The sequence below is a fragment of the Spea bombifrons genome, chromosome 10 (assembly GCF_027358695.1).
Source record: "Spea bombifrons isolate aSpeBom1 chromosome 10, aSpeBom1.2.pri, whole genome shotgun sequence".
NCBI classification, from domain to species: domain Eukaryota; kingdom Metazoa; phylum Chordata; class Amphibia; order Anura; family Pelobatidae; genus Spea; species Spea bombifrons.
The window spans coordinates 24179637-24202823 of NC_071096.1; the positions used below are offsets into that span (position 1 = coordinate 24179637).

The 23187-nt window shown below is 41.1% G+C and overlaps 1 protein-coding gene across 2 annotated transcripts in view; it reads left to right on the forward strand.

Moving 5' to 3' along the window:
* TSNAXIP1 (translin associated factor X interacting protein 1) overlaps nt 1-23187 on the forward strand; it is a 135684-nt gene that overhangs the window by 81941 nt on the left and 30556 nt on the right. For both annotated transcript variants that reach the window (XM_053449727.1, XM_053449728.1), the window contains exons 11-12: nt 10959-11087; nt 20096-20254. In XM_053449727.1, coding sequence (XP_053305702.1) covers nt 10959-11087; nt 20096-20254 — 288 coding nt within the window. The remainder of the gene's footprint in view (nt 1-10958; nt 11088-20095; nt 20255-23187) is intronic.

A 23187-nucleotide genomic window follows, 5' to 3' on the forward strand; every position in this document is an offset into this window, starting at 1 on the left:
GGTGGCACCCATACACCACTCTGCCTAATCCCCCCCCATACACCACTCTGCCTCCTCCCCCTCCCATACGCCACTCTGCCTCTCTCCCGACTCCCTGGTGTTTTGTGAACCTCCGTTGCTGACAGGCACTTTCACTGGAGCTGGTAGGAGATATGTAGACCTTTTGTACTTCGGCACTGGAGTGCAGCGGAAGTGAAGGGGAGTAACGTAGGCTGTCTGTGCACATCGTGCAGACCCCCGCCAGCTGACAGAGAGGATGATCCTCTGCAGGAGACCTCGATTCTCTGTCAGCCGGTGGGGGTCTGCACTATGTGCACAGACAGCCTCCGTTACTCCCCTTCACTTCCGCTGGGGCTTCTACATCATGTGATGCTGGCGTTGCGTCGTAGGAGCCCCAGAGGAAGTGGAGGGGAGAGGCGGAAGTTGTCTGTGCGCATCGCACGGACACCCACCGGCTGACATTGAGGGGAATCCAGGTCCCCTGCAGCATTGCAGGGGATCTGGATTCTAGTGTTATAATCCGATCTCTGTTTGAGGTCGGATTATATAAGGAGAGGAGTTTTTCAGAGCATTTGCTCTGAAAAAAACTCTTTTTATAATCGATAAAAATCGATTCGACTAATTGGTTTTATCGATTAGTTGTTGCAGCCCTACTATGGAATGATACTTTTGTTATTGGACTAACATAATACTTGATCATTCAACATGGGAAGCCTGAAGCCACAATTCCACTTTGCCCTTCCACAATTATACATCTATGATACACACATACTCATTAACTCATGCTCTCCCTCATTCAGACAATTCATCCACACATTAACTCATGCTCTCCCCTTATTCAGACAACGCATCCACACATTAACTCATGCTCTCCCTCATCTACCCACTCCCCCTTTTGTAGTTTACTCACCTTTAAGTCCTGCGGACGGAGAACGAGGCTTCCGTCTTCCTGCTCTGCCGCGGCGCACGCTGCTACACTGCTGAGCGCCGGATATGATGTCATATTCCGGCACTCAACATGAAACGCCGGCACCGCAACGGAGGTAGTGGCCTCGTGGAGGAGACTGAGGGGGGCCGAGCGGTTGCTAGGCACCCCTCTCCTCCGCGTCAAAAAAAACAAACAAAAAAAAGAAAGGGTTTGAGGCTGTCCGGGACTTAAAGTCCCATTGCGGGACTGTCCTGGGCAATCCGTTGGGTGGTTCCAAATTCGGCGGGGGGCAACAGGCGACGCCACTGCACATGACTGCATATACACTGTATAGTGAGAGGAACCTCCTTTCTCAAACTGTGCAGACACTTCCCGAGGGGCAGGGGAGGGCTGGCAGCCTAAGGCCTGGGGGCCAAGTCAAGTCAAGTGGCCCATTGTGCCACTGAATCAGTCCACCATACATGCCCATCTTTTCCACATTAACGCATATTGATGTAATAAATCAAGACAAATATGATTCAAATGTGGTTTAACATAATTAAATTTAATAGCAACAAAGGATGGTAAAAAAAGCAAAACATAATGTCCCCTTGATGCTCAGCCAGTTAAATGTCCACATGATGCTGGCGGAGAATTATGGGAAGTACAGTACACAGCAGCAGGGAAATTGCAAAGGCTAATATGAGTACCTGTAACATTCCACCCTTAACAGTCTGGAATTATATTTACTGCTCATTTTCCGTTTCCAACTGCTAGTGGCCACCCTTGTCACTCTGAACCACTCAGAGTGATTATGATGTCCAGCTGCACTTTATTACCTGATCAAGCCAGCCTTTATAAACCTGCCCAGCCCTTCAGTCTGGACCTTGACATTAACGTTATAGGACTGCCTGTTTGGTTCCTGATCTGTTCCTGCTTTGGTTCCTGATCTGTTCCTGAGTTACGGCCAACGCCCCACAAGTGGACTCCAAAGCTGAGTGCCCCGTCCAGAGTGCTTACCTGCCGTGTGTGCCCCGTCCAGAGGGCTTACCTGTCGTGTGTGCCCCGTCCAGAGGGCTTACCTGTCGTGTGTGCCCCGTCCAGAGGGCTTACCTTCTGTGTGTGCCCCGTCCAGAGGGCTTACAGCCAAGAGACTTTCTATCATTATATGTTGTTGTACCATCATCTGCAATACAACTCTTATCAGCATCTTCTGTCTGTGATTTATTTCCTGCGCCTGTCTGTAACAACCCCAAGCCATCATGCATTGTGGGGTACAGACAGAGCCCCTCGTATCCCCTGCACATGGGCTCCTATCAGACCTTTTCACCCGGTTCGTGACAGTACCCCACCAGGATCATACCTTAAAGTGGGCCCATGCTGAAAAAAGAAACGGAGGGAAAAAAAACGTTATTCATTTAAAAAAATTATTAAAAAATCATTAAAATAATAATATAAATAATAATAAAAAATAATTAAGTGAGCTAAGTGATGTCATTGTGACATCACTGGCATTAATAACATGGTGAAGAGGTCCTGGGATATGATTCTTCCCTGTTTACAGTCCTTGAGATTCCACAGAGTTTAACCGGATTTTCACCGTTTGAACTTCTGTATGGCAGGCATCCACTGGTGTGTTGGGTATACTTAGGGAAATGTGGCAAAGCAGGGCAATCCTGGGGCTAATGTAATACATTATGTCAAACTATGCAGGAAAGAATGGCTCGGGTTGTTCCTCTGGTTCAACGGTACATGGAAAGACCACAAGAGGCCCAAACAGTTTATGTAAATTTCTTGAAACCATGGAAAGATAGAGAGGCATATGTAACCCTGTTGGACCATACCCATAAGAGTTGCTGTTTCTCCGGAGGCCTTACCACAGGACATAATAACAATCATCTGTTTCTTAGCAGGTCTAAAAAAATAGGAAAATAAACCTGAGATGAACACCACCACAAAAATTCTGTAATGATGTCCTTTGGACAGACGAGACCAAAGTGGAGATGTTTGGCCATAATGCACCGTGCCATGCCCTTGGATGCCCTGGCAGAGCAAGTTGCCATCGTGCCCTTTCTTTTTCACACAGCTATATATATATGTTAAGTTTTCTTTTGAGGGAACTAGGGAATTGTGTCATTAAAATATCAATCAGATGGATTAATGCTTTATCTACAGCATACCATCTAAAAGACTTATGAATGTGTTATGTGCTTAAGATTACAACTGATCCAACAACAGATACATCCAAACACATATCAATGAAATCACAATATGTATTCGGATATATCTCCTGAAGGCTAATGTGTTTTCTAGCTACAATAACTACACTTATCCAGGTGAATGGGTATATGGATACACTTATGAAATATGCACCGATAAACCCACCCACTGGCTTATTAAGTTAAACAATCCCTGTTCTATCTATTCTAACTTTTAAGGTTTGAACTGAAAACTTTCGCTTCTTCGAGAATGCAACAGAATATTTTGGAAATCAAAGAATCCACAATGCGGCTATGATATAACAATAGAAACTTTTACTAGAACGTTTCAAATATAAAACAATACAAATAACAGTACAATAACAATAATCCCCACATTAATTGACACACTTACAACAAATACATATATATAAGTTCCTATTTACAATATTCAAACATGCATGTTCATAGTTACCTTCCCTGAGAGCTCCAGGTTAGTGATGTTCCTTTGTCTCTTTACTTTCTTTCTCTCTCTCTCTTTCACTACCTGTCCCTTGATATACTAGAGGGTCCCAATTAGGTCTACTAGGAGATCCCTGATTGGACCTGGTGGTTGCCGTAGTTACCCTTTGAAGTGATTCCTTTTGGCCAACACCACACCCTGGGGTCTTTACAATCATGGGGCAGTAAAACCCAAAGATCTCCTGACCTGATTATTGACATGTCAGGTATTTTTACAATCTATTTCATGAGAAAACCTGTCTTTCTTCCACACACCCTTCATCACGCATATCAGTGTTATCTAAACTAAGACAAAAGGTTTCCCAAATATTTATCATTCCCGGCCACCTCCCATGCATCTTGATTTAACTAGTATTAACAGAAACCATGATATATATATATATATATATACACATACACATACATACCTACATATGCATATCTACACACATGTACATCAATACACCCGCATACACGTGTCCATATACATATATATTCACACAACTGCTTATAGTGTAACATATATATATATATAAATATATGTATGTGTGTCTATATGTATGTATAATTATGCTATTATATATTAGTCTTTTGTGCTCACTCATTGCAAGTGTTTCTTTATAGTTTACAAATGAGTGCAGAGACAGAGAGTCAGGCTCTCGCTCTGCGTGGTTGTTGTGAGCAGAGCTGTAGCTGGTTCCATTTGCACCTGAGGCAAGAATGGAAAATTGTGCCCCTTCAGCTATTTTTTTTTTTTTTTTTTTTTACAGAGGTTATTTTATTGACACTGACCTTAAATACTGACTTAACACAAACTTGCCCATAAACACACATATACACGTACACTGCCTTTACACACACCTGCTGTCAGGATTCTATACTGACTGCGGGTTCTTTCAAGTTTAATCCTTTGTTCTGATTTACCTATTTACTCTACCTGGCAAATGTCGTGTCTGGCTATGTATTTAACCCCTTAAGGACAATAGGGGTTATTACTCGTAGTATATTGTGGGACAATGGCTCTTTTAACATTTTTCAGTGTTGCTGTTTAGCTGTGATTTTCTTCTTTCTAATTTCATGCTCCCACACATATTATATATTGTTTTTTTTCAGGACAAACAGGGCTTTCTTTAGATACCATTAATTTTATCATATCATCTAATTTACTATTAAAAAAAATGATAAAATATGGGTATTTTTTGTGAAAAAATTACTTTTTCTCACTTTTTAAACAAAAAACTTTTACTCATATGCAAAAACTAATGAAAAAAACCTGCTAAAGATTCTACTATTTGTCCTGAGTTTAGAAATACCCAATGTTTTTATGTTTTTTTTTTGCTTTTTTCTGCATGTTATGGGGCAATAAGTACAAGTAGCGTTTTGCTATTTCAAAACCATTTTTTCCAAATCTGGTAATTCTTTCCCTCATGAGCCATTTCGGGTATCTTTGAAGCCGGCCAATACAATTTAACCCATCAAATCATATATTTTTAAAAACTAGACACCCCAAGGTATTTGAAATGGTGGTATTTTAACCCTTTCCATGCACTGATTTTACCACCAGCCTTTGTTAAACTGGTAGTAAATTTTTTTTGAATTTTTTTCACACGTTGTACTTCAGGTATAAATTTACCGCTCCTGGTATATGTCCGTGTCAAACAACACCCCAATATGTGTTCAGTAACATCTCCTGAGCACAGTGATACCCCACATGCATGGGTTTGTTGGGTTATTTGGGAGGTAAAAGGCCGCCTTTGTAAGGTGTGTCTTTTTTTGCCATTTAGACATCTGATCCTACTGCCCCCATGTCCCATATGTGGGACATCTTTGAATCCGGCCAATTAAATTTACCCCATCAAATCATAAATTTTTTCATACTAGACACCCTATGGGCATTTGTAATGCGGGAATTATTTTGAAGATAAAGAATTGTAGGACTTGCTTATTAAAAGCTTTTTTTTTTTGGGAGACAGTGGGGATTTTAACATGTTACCATATTTTTTTAAATTTTTTGTTTAACACTTCTGAACAATAATTAGAATTTTTTTTACTAATCACTCTGATTAGTGAGCTGGCACACACGGCCGGAAGCCTCTGGATGGGGCACACACGACAGGAAGCCCTCTGGATTGGGCACACACAACTGGTAAGCCCACTTGCAGGGCACTCAGCTTTGGAGTCCACTTGTGGGTTGCTGGCCGCAACGCAGGAACCAAAGCAGGAACCAAAGCAGGAACCAAAGCAGGAACCAAAGCAGGAACCAAAGCAGGAACCAAAGCAGGAAGTCCTAAACCGTCAATGTCAAGGCCCAGACTGAAGGGCTGGGCAGGTTTATATAGGTTGTGATAACCAGGAAACAAGGTGCACCTGGACATGGCAATCAGGTCTAAGTGCAGCTGGACGTGATAATCACTCTGAGTGGTTCAGAGTGGCAAGGGCGGCCACTAGTGGTTGGAAATGAAAATGAGCAGCTCAGAGTTCAAACAATTCCAGACAGCGAAGGGTGAAACGTTACACATATACACATGCACTGCCATTACACTGTCATTCCAGACCTCTGATTTAGTGCTCCCTCATCACTATGCGCCAGCTATTAATGCAGAGCACAGGGGTATGACATCATATCACGGCACTCAACATCAATTGCTGGCACGTAGTGATTAGGAAGCACAGAATGTTGGGCTGCTTAGAGTGGGATTGCTATCGTTTTCTTATGGGCTTTGTATGGAATTACATTGCTGGCAGAATGCGGGGTTTTGGGCAGTATGCTCATTCGTTTAGATTCTGCTGTGCCATTTGGTCCTGCAGCTGGGACAATGCAGCAAGAAATAATCTAGTGGGGGCAATTGCCCTGTAGCAATGCCTATGGGGAGTAAAAAAAACGCCCTAGACACGTGCAACTTCAGATTTCCTGGTACTTGTCCCAGGAAGCGGAAAGTACTTCTACAAGCTCACAAATCCCTAGAGCCTTTTCTGTATTGTCTTATTTAACCAATAAGCACTGTTGCTCAGTGGCGTCGCTACAGGGGGGCAAGGGGGGCAATTGCCCCCTCAGGTTAATCCTTGCCCCCCCCGTTGCCCCCTGCTGAATTTGGAATAAAGTCGCACTGCGACTTTAAATCCCGTCTTTTTTTTTTATTTTTTTTTTTAATGCGGAGGAGAGAGAGGGTGCGGCCCGCGTAAGATCGGCAGCCAGGGCAACCGATCTTACGCGGGCCGCACCTCGAGCCCTGCTACTTACCTGTGGGAGGGTCTTCTGTACTGCATAGAGGAAGCGGAACCTAGCAGAGTTCACGTGACATCACATGACTCTGCTCCAGTCCTGCTTCCTCTGTGCAGTACCAGAGAATGCAGAGGGAGGATGCGCCCTCTGCTGAAGTCTGTGAGCAGCATCGAGGAGCTGCAGTGCAGGTAAGGGGGTGGGGAGGGTGTTTGAATGAGTATGTGTGATTGAGGGAATAAATCTGTGAATGAATGAGTATATGAATGAATGAGTGTGTGTGTGATAGCATGGATGTGTAAGTGCTGGAACCTAGGCATGATGGGACTGTGATTGCTGTTACCAATCACACTCCTATCATGCCAAGTCAGCCAGTACATGCTGAAACCTAGCTAGCTGCCCCCCTTGTGTATTGATGCTGCCAGCAGTATGGGGTCTGCACATCACTTACAGCCACCCTGTACCAGCATGTACTGGCTGACTTGGCATGATAGGAGTGTGATTGCTAACAACAATCACAGTCCCATCATGCCTAGGTTCCAGCATTTACTGGTTGGATGTGTAAGTGCTGGAACCTAGACATGATAGGAGTGTGATTGCTAACAGCAATCACAGCAAGCACAGTCCTATCATGCCTAGGTACCAGCATTTACTGGTTGCCTGGGTATGATAGGAGTGTGATTGCTGTGTGGGCAGTGTGGACGCCAGGGCTGGTTTTGTGGTGTGCAACCTGTGATCTATACCTGTAATTTAGGGGGTTTTAAATATACCTTTTAATGACGCGTTTTTATGTGAATTCCAATTGATCTATACCTGCAAAGCTGGTTTTCCATACATTATTTATGTATACCTGCAAATACAGTGTTTGTATGTCTTATTCAGTTTATTTGATCTATACCTGCAATGCTACGTTTCATATACTATTGTATACCTGCAAATACAGGATTTGTATGTCTGATTCTGTTTATTTGATATATACCTTCAGTGCTGAGATCACAAGTGAATTTCAGTTGATCTATACATGCAAAGCTTGGTTTGTGTGTTAATGTGTTGATCTATACCTGCTATCGGCAACTGGGGCTAATATTAATATATATGGGCAGCAGGGGCATCAATACACAAGGGGTAAAAACACTAAAGGGGGTATAAACGACAATGCAGTGTGAAAAATCCATCCTGATGTAGACGTCTGTGATGTAGATTGTGTCCTGCTGTTTGTGTGTTTTTGGTTATCAGTGTAGCAGAGCCTGTCCTCAGGTGTGTGTGTATAGGTGTTGGTGTGGCAGAGCCTGTCCTTGTGTGTGTTTGGGTGTTGGTGTGGCAGAGCCTGTCCTGGTGTGTGTGTTCGGTTGTCAGTGTGGCAGAGCCTGTCCTCGGGTGTGTGTGTATAGGTGTTGGTGTGGCAGAGCCTGTTCTTGTGTGTGTTTGGGTGTTGGTGTGGCAGAGCCTGTCCTGGTGTGTCTGTTCGGGTGTCTGTGTGGCAGAGCCTGTCCTGGTGTGTGTGTGTTTGGTTGTCGGTGTGGCAGAGCCTGTCCTGGGGTGTGTGTCTGGGTGTCGGTGTGACAGAGCCTGTGTTGGTGTGTGTGTTTGGTCATCTGTTTCCTGGCACTTAATTTACAGTAGGAATTATTTAATTTATATTTATCCAGAGATAAAATGCCCTCCTGAAGTTGTAGTGACTTCAGGGGACAAAACATTCAAGGCCCTGAAATCATTTAGTGGAAAAGTTATTTATTGTGTTATAATATTTATTTCAAGGATTAGTCGCACTCAATTGTGGCTTCAGGCTTCCCATGTTGAATGATCAAGTATTATTTTAGCCCAATAACAAAAGTATAATTCCATAGCACATTACTTTTAGAAATTATGAATGCCCCCCCAGTTTGACTGTGGTATCTTGTGTGCCCCCCCTATATATTGTTTCTAGAGTCGCCACTGCTGTTGCTTGTAATCTATTCGGACTACTTTTTTTGTTAATGTTGATTCCAAAACAAATATCTTGTCAATTAGATTGTTCTTAAACATAATTATATTATGAGCACTTGTATATAATAAACTCATAGACCCTGTTCAGTAGGGTTAATAAGTGTATATTAAGCGCTTAATTTACATGTTAAGTGCTGCTAAATCACTGGGAATTAACTCCACAGTTATCCAAAAATTGTTTTAAAAAGTTAGTGAGAGCGCTCAAAATGTATAGAATACAGCTAAAATGTAAATGTATACTTCCCAAAGCGGGTTTTATATACTCCTGAAGGTCTTAAGTACTTGGAAGACAAAAAACAGACAAAACAAAGAATAAATATATAGTGTAGGTGTAGTCACAAACAGAATTGGTATATATTAAAAAATGCAGGAGAAGCCTTTATAGTTTTCAGGACACTCACTGGCCCTTTTTTGATTAGTTTCTTTGGAATGCAGCCTTCGAGTGTCCCCGCCAAAATGAATGAAATTGTCTCTCTCCAAAGATTACAAGGCAGATACCAGGAGTTTAAAAAGGTGTAAATCTTTAATGCACAAATAAAATATTCCATCTTACATTAAAATGTCCATCACTCGGCGTTGCATTAGACTTGCTGCAATTCCTTTTTTGTGTAGTTTGTGTAGCGGACTTTTGGGTATATTGCTCCTCCTATTGTTGATACGCATTGCGTTTCGCTCCAATCCCTTCCTCTGGTGCGTGACTCTTGTATCCGCCTTACATTATTTAAATCCCTCCCTTTTTTCCAATTGGTGGAGAGACCATCAAGGTTCTTTAGCTTGAATTACATTGTGTTGTGGTCAATGTTAACCCCATATTGTCCATTTGGTTTGTGACATGAATAAATATAAGCATGTTATAAATATGTTGTAAAATTATTCATTTTGTAGTATAAATTGCCATATAGATATACCGTATTTGCTCGAATAATAAGACAAGGTTTTTTCCAGAGCAAATGCTTTGAAAAATACCCCTCGTCTTATAATCGGGGTCGTCTTATAATCGGACCTCAACTAGGTCTGACTATGAGACTAAGATCCAGATCCCCCGCAGTGATGCAGGGGACCTGGATCCTCCTGCCTCTCCCCCCCAACTTACCAGTACTTCTGAGTCCCCGGTGCTTAGTCCGAGCAGCGTGTAGAGGTCTATGCGATTCACGTACGCAACTTCCGCTGCAGTCGGGAGGAGGTGCGGTTAGCGGCGGGGGGTTGTCTGCGTCCATCGTGCAGACCTTCCCTGGCTGTCAGAGATCAGAGTTCCCTGTGATCTCTGACAGCCGGGGAAGGTCTGCGCGATGGACACAGACAACCCCCGCTGCTAACCGCACCTCCTCCCGGCTGCAGCGGAAGTTGTCTACGCGAATCGCGTAGAGCTCTACAAGCTGCCCGGACTACGCACCGGGGACTCAGAAGCTCTGGTAAGTTTGGAGGGGTGTGTGTGTGTGTGTTAAATGGGGGGCATAAGGCATTTCTGGAGGCAGAGTGCTCTGTCAAATGCCTTTTAACCCCCTTAATGCCTCCAGAAATGCCTTTTAACCCTCTATACGCTACTCTGCCTCCTGAAATACATTATACCTCCCTATATGCCACTCTGCCCCATAATATGCCTTTTAACCCCCTAAATGCCAGAGTGGCATAAGGCAATTCTGGAGGCAGAGTGGCACATAGGGGGGTCAAAAGGCATATCATGGGGCACAGTGGCATTTAGAGGGTTAAAAGGCATATCATGGGGCACAGTGGCATATAGGGGGTATAAGACATTTCTGGGGCACAGTGGCAAGACAGGGGGCAGATGTGCATAACTGGGGGGGAGGTTGAAAAAAAAAAGGAAATAAAAACAAAATATTTTTCATAGCTTTTATTAAAAAAAAATGTTCACATAGTTTAAATTAATTAAAATTTACTGGTAAAACGTTTTTCCTATAGGGTCGTCTTATATTCAGGCTTTTTCTTTTTTTCATAATTTATATTCAGATTTTGGGGGGTCGTCTTATAATCGAGCAAATACGGTATAAACTTCATTTCTTCTTGTTCTGGTTTCATACTAAAATGTTCTCCCCTCCAAAATTGAAACACTTAACTAAAAATCTATCTATCTAATAAAATATGCAAATCTTCAAACATTATAATATTTTTCAACTTTATACTTTAGGGTAAAGGTGAAAATATTCCAGTTCATCTCCGCCATGAAGGACTAGTTAAGAATTTAAAACTAACCATACAAGATGTGTCCAATTTACTACAAAATGTGTGGAAAGAGAAAACTGCGTCAGATGAGCAGGTATATTTACAATGAAATCGTTAATGGTCTGAATTTTCCTCTTGCAAATCCTTTTTTTTCAACATGGTTTTATTGTTCCAATTGTTCATGGTTTTATAGCATCCCATATATTCTTTATGATTCAGCTTTGTTATTCTAGCTGAATTATTGCTTTGTTTTGAGTACTTGTTGTTCATCATTATTCTATTCTGAATGTGTATGTCTTGTATGCTTTTTAGGTTGTGTGCTGCCCATTTTGTATATTATTCTTTATGGTTGTCGGGGGCCGTGTACCAGACCCTGACACAGTAACTCATCTGAGTACCCGCTACTCGTGGGTACCGGATCCAGCGCGGCGTCTCCAGCCTTCTCCTCCTCTGCACCCCGTGTGCCTGCTTCTGGGGGCACACGCGCGCGCGCCTTCACACAACTTGATGCGTCCCCGAATGGAGACAGGGGGGAAAGCGCTCGGATGACGTCACGCACGGAGGCGGGGCGTCCACCGAGCGGCAAGTTTAAGCCCAGCGCCGAGCATTGCTCAGTTATTGTGCCGTCTATACCTTTTCTGCTGATAGCTTGCTATTTATGTATTTGATTCCTTCTTTGACTTCTTCTGAACCTCATGTTAAATTGCCTGACTGTTTCCATGTTGACGGCAGTCAGTATTGTTTGTGCGTCACATCCTGTAAATTGCTATTTTGTTCTCAAACCCATTACTTATGCTACAAACTCTGTCCGTGTTTGGACTGCTATATCCAGGGGTCCAGTGGCATGGGCTCATCACTTCCTACACTGCGACCATCCTGCACTCGACTCATAGACTTCCTTTCACAAACCAATTGATGTGTTACTTGATAATCCTCACAAAACAAAGTCCAGTATCAGTAACCTGAAACAAGGCCGTAATCTTGTTGAGGAGTACATTATGGGCTTTAGAAGATTGGCAGTGGAAACCTGATAGAATGAACCAGCTCTACTCCGCTCTACTCAGTTTTGCTTGGGTCTGTCCCAGACCCTAAAAGTTGAACAGGCACATGTCAAGGTCCCTGGGTCACTGGAGGCCCTAATAATGTGGTAACCTAGATCGACCGGAGTATGGTTGGCATAAACCATACTAACCAAATTGTGGGGGGTTCTGGTTATGTAGGGCAAACATGCCTCAAGTTGTCCACTCAAGGTAAACTGGACTTCTCCTCTGATACTTTTGCTCTCAGGTGGTAAGGCGCCTCACTTGACCCTATCTCCCTACAATAGGCAAATAAGAAGGCTACGGGCCATTGTAGATTCTGGCGCAAGTGACAGTTTCCTGGACATCTGCCTTTATCTGACTTCTTCTCTTCAAATACTGACCCAAGACACTTCCTTTAGAGGTCCCCCTGGTGGATGGCAATCCCATTCAATCTAGGCCAGTCACCACAGAAACCATTCCACTCATCTTGCCCCTTAACACAGTTCATCACAGAGCCATACCTGGTCCAGTCAAATTAATTTGTAGGAAACAAGGTATCTTTTCCTGGAAGCCAAAATATTTTTCTAATGTTCTCCTAAGCTAACAAAATCTGATTTTAGGTTAGTTCAGCTATTTTTTGGCTACTTACCATTCCGGTTTTCCAAAGTAAATTTGACAGGTCTGTTATTCCACATGCTTCAGACTCAATTCTATACCAACCCACCTCATCGGCAAATAGTTCCAGTTAGGTATAGTATAGGCAGTGGCGGCTGGTGGATAATTTCAATGGGGGTTCACAATATATACATTTTGAAAATTAAATGTACATTTATAACATAATGTACAGGTTAAAATACATTTCTCTAAATTAACCCTAAAGACCCCATCAACCATAACTGCCTCTAAATTAACCCTAAACACCCCATCAACCATAACTGCCCCTAAATTAACCCTAAACACCCCACCAAATCGAACCAACCAGCGCAGATATTCAGGCCCATTGTTCTCACTGAGGTATGGGCATATAACAACATTACCCTGTCCATCCAACCTTGAATCCCAAAAGCATTCAGGGCACGGCTTAAAAAAATCCAGCTACTCTGTCAATGCTTTTTCAGCATCGACTGCCATAATTACAGTTGGGGCTTTCTTTCAGTTGGCAGAGTCTATGATGTAAATTATCCTATGGGTATTATAACATGATGTCCTACCTGGGACAAATCCTATCTGGTCTGGGTTTATTACAGTATATAGTATCTGCTTCATTATGTCAGTCAAAATAGATGACAATAATTTGGTCCCTACATTTATTAGCGAGATCTAATAACATCAGACATTTCCCTTGTTTCAGAATGGGAAAGATATTGGCCCTAGTCATCTCTATGGAAAATCTGCGTTGTTGGACAATACTATTAAAAACTAATACCAGATGATCAGAAAGTTTATTCTATAGAATTTATTAGTGAAACCAACAGGCCCTGATGAAATTTAACTAACCGTTCTCAACTTCCGTTTTGGACATAGGACTGTTTAAATTCTCCCTTTGTGCAAAATACATTTTCGGGATATCTGTTTTAGCTAGATATTGATCTATCTTCTTGTTGGGAACTTCTGACTGCAGATTATATAATTTCTCATAGTAATCATTAAAGCATTTCCCAATCTTATCTGGAGTCATATACATATTATATTTTGATCTATTAATTTCACAATTCTTTTGGCAGCTCTAGTCTTCCTTAATTGATGTGTTAACATTTTGTCTGTCTTAATTCTTCTGCAATAAAACTTTTATGTAATTTGTTAAAAATATGAACTATCTTTAATGTCAGCCTCTGATGATTTTTTTGTATTTCTTTTATCTGCTTGACATTGTTGGATGTAGGTTCTTGTTTATTTTCCGCAGAAATCTTGCTGTAGTTTCCAAAGTTTCCAAGAGGGTCTCTCCAGACCCTCCTGAGAACTCTGGCTCCCCTTACAGGTTGAATGCAGGTTCTGCATTGAACCATGCAAGTTGACAAAGCCCAGCTTTCTAATCACAATGTGATTAGTAAAATATTAAAAAGTCCAAACATAATAAAATAAATAAAATAAAAAATAAAGTTTATTATTATTATGAGCAAGTGCTAAAATTAGCACTGTATCTTCCCAAAAAATCCTGACATGGAAAGAGTTAACATAAAAGCATTTCAAATACCCAAGAGGTGTCTACGTTTTAAATAAAAGAATTAATAGTTTGATGGGGTAAATTGTAGTGGCCAGGTTCAAAGATAGGGCATAGACACAGACTGACCAAAATGGGGGGTAAAAGCACACTTCCCAAATGTGGCCTTTTAGCCCCCAATCAACCAGACAAACCCATGCATGGGTGTTATCACTGTACTCAAGGGATGTTGCTGAACACATATTAGGGTGTTGTTTAACAGTAACATATACCAGGAGCTGTAAACTCACGCCTGAAGTACAATTTGTGTGATAAAAATACAAAAAAATTAATGCCACACATTTTGACCAAGGGTAATAGTAAAATTAGTGCATGAAAAAGGTTAAAATAGCATTTAAAAAAAATATATGGTTTGATGGGATAAATTAGCTGGCTTCAAAAATGTCCCACTTAGGACATGGGGGCAGTAGGGCCAGATGTTAAAGTTCCAAGTTGAAAAATGCACACTTCCCAAATGTGGCATTTTACCTTCTAACCAACCTGACAAACCCATGCATGGTTGGAATTATTGTACTCGGGAGATGTTGCTGAACACAGATTGAAGTGTTGTTTGACAGTGACATATACCAGGAGCTGTAAATCCATACTTGTAGTACAATTTGTGTGATAAAAAACACAGAATAAATTACTACCACAAAGTTTGACAAAGGGGGGGGGGTAGAATTAGTGGATGGAAAGGGTTAAAAAACAGCATTTGAAATACCTTGGGGTGTCTAGATTTCAAAAGGGAAGAGAGGTAGCTAGTGAGAATATTGAAATAAAGAGTGAGAATGAGTGATAGAATGAATTAATTAATGTGTGAATGCATTGTATGAATGAGTGAGAGTATGAATTAGTGTGTGGATGAATTGTCTGAATGAGTGGTAGAATGAAAGAATTAATGTGCGGATGAATTGTGTGAATGAGTGAGAGAATGAATTAATGTGTGGATGAATTATGTGAATGAGTGAGGGAATTAATGAATTTGTGAGAATGCATTAATGAATACAGTTAGGGTGACCACATTTTTCTGCCATTCAGGGACACACTATGAAGCAGATGAGATTACATATATAAAGATATATATATATATATATATATATATATATATATATATATTTATTTATACACATAAAATAAATTGTATATATTATTTATATGTGTATACTGTATATATATATATATATATATATATATATTTATTTCACATACACCCTGATTCACATATACTATTATATATTAATTATTAAGAAGCCTTGGAAACCATGTTGATTTCAGATGTATTAATATACATATGCTCAATACAGGCATGAGTAGATATAGAATGTTAACACCCTCTGATACCAGGCATAAGTAGATTCAGAGAATTAACTCCTCTATTACCAGAAATTACACACACAGTGACTCAAACAGACAAACACAGTCACACAAACAAACACTGTGACAAGCTGACAAACACACACACAAACACAGTGAAAAACACAGTCACACAAACACTGTGACACAGTGACAGTCACACAGACAAACACAGTCACACAAACACTGTGACAAACTGACAAACACAGTCACACACACAGTGAAAAACACAGTCACACAAACAAACACTGTGATAAACAGACACAGTGACAAACACCGTCACACAGAGTCAAACACGCATACCTGGTGCTGCCTGCAGCTTACTCTGAGTTGTGTGAAGGAAGGACCTATCAGGAGAGGTTTCTGAACTATCAAGCAATCAGGAGACCTGATTCACTTTGACTCCGGGACCCGGGACTTTAAGTCCCATTGTCGGACTGTCCCGGGCAATCCGGGATATGTGGTCCCCCTAAATACAGTATGTGTAAATGATTTGTGTTAATGAGTGATAATAAATGATTGTGTGAATGAATTATGTGAATGAAAGTGTGAATTAGTGAGCGATGGAAAAGTGTTTATGTGTATCATAGATGTATAATTGATTTGTGGAAAGGCAAAGATGGCACAAGCAGGGTGTTTGAGCCTTGTGGACCAAGATGGCACAGACCGGGCTTATTGGGGACAAAGTTCACTCATGCTGGCCTATCTGGGGACAAAAATATTACCTTGGAGGTCATTTTCTTATGCTTGCTACCCAATTTCCTGAACTCACTCTTAAGAACCCTCCATTTTCAACTAACTTTGTCATTGGTGCCAATATGAACCAGCCCCTCCCAATAATCTGTCCACTCAATCAGCAACATGTCGAACCCGAGCACCCAGAAGACAGCAAACTGTCCAGTTGATGCAATCCTTGCTACAGACTACCCTGTCTGCCTTCCTAATAATGGAATCCCACAACCTGTCTAGCCTTCCCTGCTTTCTTGATCCCTACCTTACCAGAGGTTCCTCTAATGTGGCCATTTCTGAGCTGACACTCCCAGCAGCTTCGCTCAAGCTGGCAAATCTGTTGGGATAGACAAACTCAGGGCTGGTCACCCCCTTTCTCTTTCCACCCCCCTATAGCCACGTCTAACATATATGATGTCCTGCTGCATAGAAAAATAAAACACGGGAGAAGGGGAGGGGCATGTAGTGCGCACACACAGTGCCTGCTATAGAAGCTGCTACATTAATGCACAGCTTTCCTTGGAGACACTGAGTTGGTTAATTGTCATTTGCATATTAATTATGCTCCTCCTGAGATTGCTACTGTTATTTAGTGTAATAAAGTTTTACTTTAACCCCTAAGGACAAAGCGTTATCCTTACACCCATTAATGCCAATGCATTGTGCGCCTGTTTATGTGCAGGGTTTGTTGTGAAGGGGTTAATGTAAGGAAGACTTGCTTTAACCCCTTAAAGACCAGGCTGTTTTTTTTTCTTTTTGTACCCTTTTGGACTGAGGCTGTTTTATTTCTGTAGCTGTAGTTTTCTTCTCTATCACATATTGTTGTGTGTTGTTTTTTCAGAACAAGAAGGAGTTTCTTTGTTTCTTTTATTTGTTTTTTGCAAGTTGTAGCGCAATAATTACAAGTAGGAATTTTCTAAAAAAAAATCTGGCAATCCTGTCCCCTGTTTACCTCCATCAAACCATATATTTTTGAAAACTAGACACCCTGAGGTATATCAAATTCTAGAATTTTAAAACTTTACATGTACTGATTTTACTACCAGCCTTTGTCAAACTTTGTGTTAGTAATTTATTTTGTGTTTTTTTTCACACAAATTGTAATTCAGGTATGAATTTACAACTCCTGGTATATGTCACTTCAAAACAACACCCCAATATTTGTTCAGTAACATTTCCTGAGTACAGTGATACCACACATGCACGGGTTTGTCAGGTTATTTGAGGGTGAAAAGGCCACATTTGGGACATGCACAATTAGTTTTTCAAATTGGAATTTTGACATCTGGTCTTTTTACCCCCATGTCTTATTGATTGATACCCCAATCAAACCATATATTTTTTAAACCATTTTTTTTTTACTAATCACGTTGGTTAGAAAGCTGGGCTTCATTGACATGGACATTGAGGCATTACAGCAACACCGTTTAAACAAAAAAGCTATCTTAAGTCACTTTCAAAGCTTTTTTTTAATGTCATGACGTGCCAGGCACGTCATTGGTTGTTAACTTAACATTTATCTGTGACATGCCTGAACATGTCATTGGTCGTTTAAGGAGTTAATGAGAGGGTGGTAAATATTCTGAAAGTGACATACCAAGCCATTTTGAACAATGCTAGTTTGGGAAAGGGCCTTTTCTATACCAGCATGACTGTGCCCCAGTGCATAAAGCAAGGTACATAAAGATACGGTTGGATGAGATTTGTGTGAAAGTACTTGACTGGCCCACAAAAAGCACTGACCTCAAACACCTTTTGGATGAACTGAAACGGAGATTGCGAGCCAGGCCTTCTCGTCCAACATTAGTGCCTGACCTCAAAAATACTCTAATGGATGAATGGGCAAAGATTCTCAAGGAAACAAAATCTTGTGGAAAGCTTTCCCAGAAGACAGGAAGCTGTTATGGGAAGGGAGGGGGGCACAACTACATATTAACGTCAATGCATTTAGAATGTGATGTCATAAAAGTTCTTGTTGGTATAATGGTAAGGTCTCCCAATACTTTTGTCCATGTAGCGTAACTCATCTATAGCAGGTAAACAAATTAACCGATTTAAGAAGAATCATTTACAGAGATCCAAGCGAATATACGAAACAGTCAATTTTCATTAAAAAAGTCTTCTGACTAGGCAGGGATTCACAATATATTGTTAAGAATTTCGGGAACATTTGACCTGCAAAAACAGCTAACCTTTACAGCTGCCCCAATCAGTTACCTTTAAGGGTGTTTGTGATGGAACGACCTGTACCCCGACTGGGTACACCCACCAGACGATCCTTCCTTCTCTCCATGGCCACCGGGAACACAAAACTTCAAACGTCAGGCAGGACTAGCATCGAAGACAGCAGGAAACAACTCTTGGAGATCCTCGCCGGCACTGTAGCATACAGAAGCATAGCAATACTGTGCTTTACCGGTCTGACAAGGGCAGCACTGAGGCTTACCCCAACAACAAAACGGGCCTCATATTGAGGTAAAACAGGAACTAACTTTATTGGGGAAACAATCACCACTAGCCTCCAAGAGCCTTTCAATACACTGGAGGTGAATTATGACCAGCATGCATCACACCATATTTAAATGCAATATGCAGATCATTTGAAAATTATGCAACCAACACCAGTTTACACAATCCTGCCATCAGAACCAATAATATTGGTCAGTCAGACAGGAGGAAGGGATCTAGAGAGCTCTAGCTCTCTCGCTGTTGCCACCCTGTACGTGATTACACATAAATCCAAGCAAGGGAACCAGATATTGCACTGCAACTAGTCCACTGTCACCTGCTGGACGTATGTAATGCTATTCAAGTGGTCCACCATCTATGATGGAAAATACAGCCTTCAGGCGCCCCCAAGTCATGGAGGCTTCCGTGACAGTGTTCTAGTCATGGTATTTTCAAAATATAACTTTGATGTTACTAATCTGCCTTTTGGCTAAGATTGAGTGAGTACCTGTGAGAGAGGGAAAGCTTGGTCCTCTGGCCTTAGGGCTGGGAAAGCATGAAGCCCCAAGGATGTTTTAGGTCCCCAGTCTCTGGTCCAGGACTGGGCGCTGTGCACCGGGTAAGCACCTTTTGCACCTCGGACCCCTACATGCACTTTTATTTTTGTATGCACTAGTCCCAGCCCTTTGGCTAGGTGTATGGTACATACGGGAACATTTTTTACCACACCAGCGGAAGGGCTTGGGCTTCCAAAGGGAGGAATTTTGTATATAGTTTTGTTTCACACGATTGCACTGTTTGTGTACAGGGCACGTGTGTATGCTTTCTTTGATATTTTGTATGTGAAGATGTATTTTTCAATCAGATCAAGATAGACACCGACATGACGAACGCTGAAAAGCCATGGTGGAGCCGAGTCCCCTAAAAAGGTCCAGTTTTTCTGCAGGCCTTATGGTTGGGGAGGGAAGGAAGGAGAAGAAGAAGGGGAACTGGTGTCCACTGTGGCCTTATGGCACTTTGGCACTGGCACTTTCTTGTTTTTTTCTTCACAGCGAAGCACAAACCTCGGGGCTTCCAAAAAAAAACTTTGATGTTACTTTATAATATGCTAATGCGAGATAAAATCAGATGTTGAAAAGGTAAACCAAAGATTAAACTGTATTCAGGGCTTGATGTCTGTCACTTTTACCAGGAGCTCAATGTGATAATTTCTACACTTTCTTTATGTTATAAGCAAATTAGATTTTAGATGTTAGATAAAATGACAAACTGATGAGAAAAATAGACTATATTGGTTCATAGCCCAGCTGTCTCCTAACCTGAAAATTTGTCTTTGTCTTTGTGTAGAAAGGCAAGAGATCCTCAATGCCAGAGTTTTTCCTCAATTATCTGCAGAAGATGTTTGGAGATTCTGCAATTGAGTGGTCGTATACTGTTCATGAGAGCTGTCGGGTACATATGACTGATGAACAGATGCATCTCTTTTACAAAATCCTGATCGGTGAAGTAAGTAATTTAATATATAAACCTTTTTTTGAATGCTTTAGGACCAGACCAATTCTGACGAGGCCTTGATAATGTAAAATGAAGTCAAGGAGTTGTAAAGATAACTCTCCTGCAAACTCTACTTTGTGACCTATATATACTTTTGTTGAGGATATCTTTAGGTAATGATTTTACGGTAATGGTGGGACTTCTATGGGTTTTATTTATATTCAGATGCGGGTTGAAGAATGAATTGGGGGCAACATTCTGTTAAGTTTGGGGATACCCTATTATTAAATGTAGTTCATTTATTTGAACACATAAGAGATTTGTTAACAATATATCATATGACTAAAAGTATGTGGATACCCGTTGATCACAGCTGTATGAGCTTGGCTCATGCCATTCCAAAACTATGGAGTTTAATATGGTGTTGGTATCACTCCAGATGCCTTTTTTTGCAGCTATTCGCTCTTTTTGGGAAGGCTTCCTACAAGATTTTGGAGTGTGTCTGTGGATCCCATTCAACCAAAAAAGATTTGTGAAGTCAGACATTTTTGTTGCATGATTTAGAATCATTGCATTTCAGTTCATCCCAAAGGTTATAGACCTTGCTTTGTGTACAGGGACATAGCGGAGCTGAAACAGGAAAGGGCCTTCCCTAAACTAGTGCCAAAAAATTGGAAGCGTACTGTTACAAATGTAATTGTATGCTACATTAATGTATGATACATTACATCCTATTTGTAGGATATATTCCTTACTCAAATAAGTAGGTTAATATAAGTACTGTGTGTAATCAAAAGGGATACACAGGATTTGAATACTATGTTAAAATACATATTGTCTAACTAGAAGAGAATATAGAAAAAAGTGAAATTAGTAAATATTTGTAATTATATATGTTTATTGTATTCAACCCCTTCAGTCCACTATGAATGTACCGGTACGTCCAGAAAAAACATTGCAAGATGCTATTATGGACATAACTGTACATAAGATACAAAATAGAACGGCATGCTCCTGTGCACACCACACTGTGACACAATATCTGACGTGTCTAGTGCCATGTCAGAATTTGAGCCAATATCTCACGCGCCAGATGATGATGCCCAGGTTCCACCTGCTAAAATGACATGTACAGAACCAGATGTTGTGAATCCCAAAGTATGGCAGACCCAGAAATCAGATGTGACATTGATGCCAGTGAGCCAATATATATTGTTTGCATTGTTTTTGCCCAAAGATTTTTTCGAGCTCCTAGCAGCTCAAACAAGGAGGCAGAAGACCCCACTGATGCACATTAGATTAAAAAAATTTGGACATTGACCCTTATGATGGGCAGAGTGAAAAAGCCCATTATACACTCCTGTAAAGGATCCCGCTACCCTCTAAAGTTTGCTTCTTACGCTACTCCAGCCATTGAATGTCTTGCTTCTTATCGTGAATATCAGAGTATCGGCCGCTGAAGTTGATATAGCTACCTCAAGAACAGTAGTTGAGACTAGATGCTTCAGGATAAAATCAGAGAGTGAGTATAAAGTACCCAACACATGGTGTGTTACAGTTTAAAAAATGTTTAACTCAATACATAGTTTTGATAACTGTAGGAGAGAAATACAGTATGTTTTATTTCTCTCTAATTTGGCACACGCCTTACACCAACCACATTTAAAGAAACCCTGAGGTTTAGGACCCAACCAATTATTAGGAGTAACTGAAGGATCTTTCAAGACACTTGCCGTTATATATCTATATCTTGGGGTATATGGGATCACTTTACCCAACACAGGGTCTTGCTGTGACACACCCCAATGTTTATTTAAAATATTGTTAATATTGTGTCTGTATTACAATTGCCTTATCCTCGGCTTGTAATAATACATTTTTATTATATTTTTTATCGAAAAATAATCCCGGAATATAACCTTTTGTTCCTTACAATCCAAAATCTCACTAGAGTTCCTTGCCAATTGTCTATATTGGCCATGCGGTATGTTGTCCAACCATTTCTGATAATGGCAGCAATTATATGTAATGTAGCTATTGCTGTCAAGGGTTTTGAAATAAGTACTTGTTTTTAATAGAGATCCCTCCACTGATATAGTAAAATATAGTACTGAAATCAAAAGATAACTCAATTCCATAATGACTGGAGTACAGATAGGTTTGGAACTGGTTTAATTCATCTAGAGTGCCTTGCCAAATAAAGATAACACTTTCAATAAAATGTCACCATAGGACTTGTAACATATGGGTTAAAGAAACCCAAAACTTGGGATTCCCAATGACCCGTGAATATGTTAGCATAACTAGAAAGTACAAATGTTTTAATTTGCCTGTGGATATTGTTGGATCTGATGGATTTAGTTTCCTGTCAGGCAGTGGGATGTGGAGCGTAGCGCAGGAATGGGAGGAGATCCTCAAAATCGTATATATATATAGAAAAGGGCAATTCCAGAAGAGTAGTCAAGGCAATCCAAAGGTCAAGGCAGGCAGAGTTCAGAGAGTCCAAGGACGGAAGCCGCAAGGTCAAAACCAGGAATATCCTCAAAGCGAAGCTTTAGCAGAGATAGGGTAAAGGTAACAGCAACAAGGTATGTAGCTCAATGAACAAGCAACTGACTGAAGGGAATGCGGGTCTTTTAGTGGTAACAGGTGTAGACCACTCCCTCTCACACCTGGTTTCCTCCCGCTTGTACCTCAGAGAGAGAGATGCTATGAGAAGAATCCACCTCTATCCCCAATCAGTGAGCTCTTCCTCCTGTGTTGTAATATCTCTGGTTGTGAGACCACACCCCCTCACAACCAGAAGCACGTGCACGCTTGTTAAGCACGGAGTGTGGCGAATTCGAGGCCGAGAATGCGACCTATTACTCGGACGTGCGGTGGTTCGTTGGACACAAGCTGCCCCACGAGGTGAGGAGTCCCGGGGCAAGGTAGGTGCAGGTCTC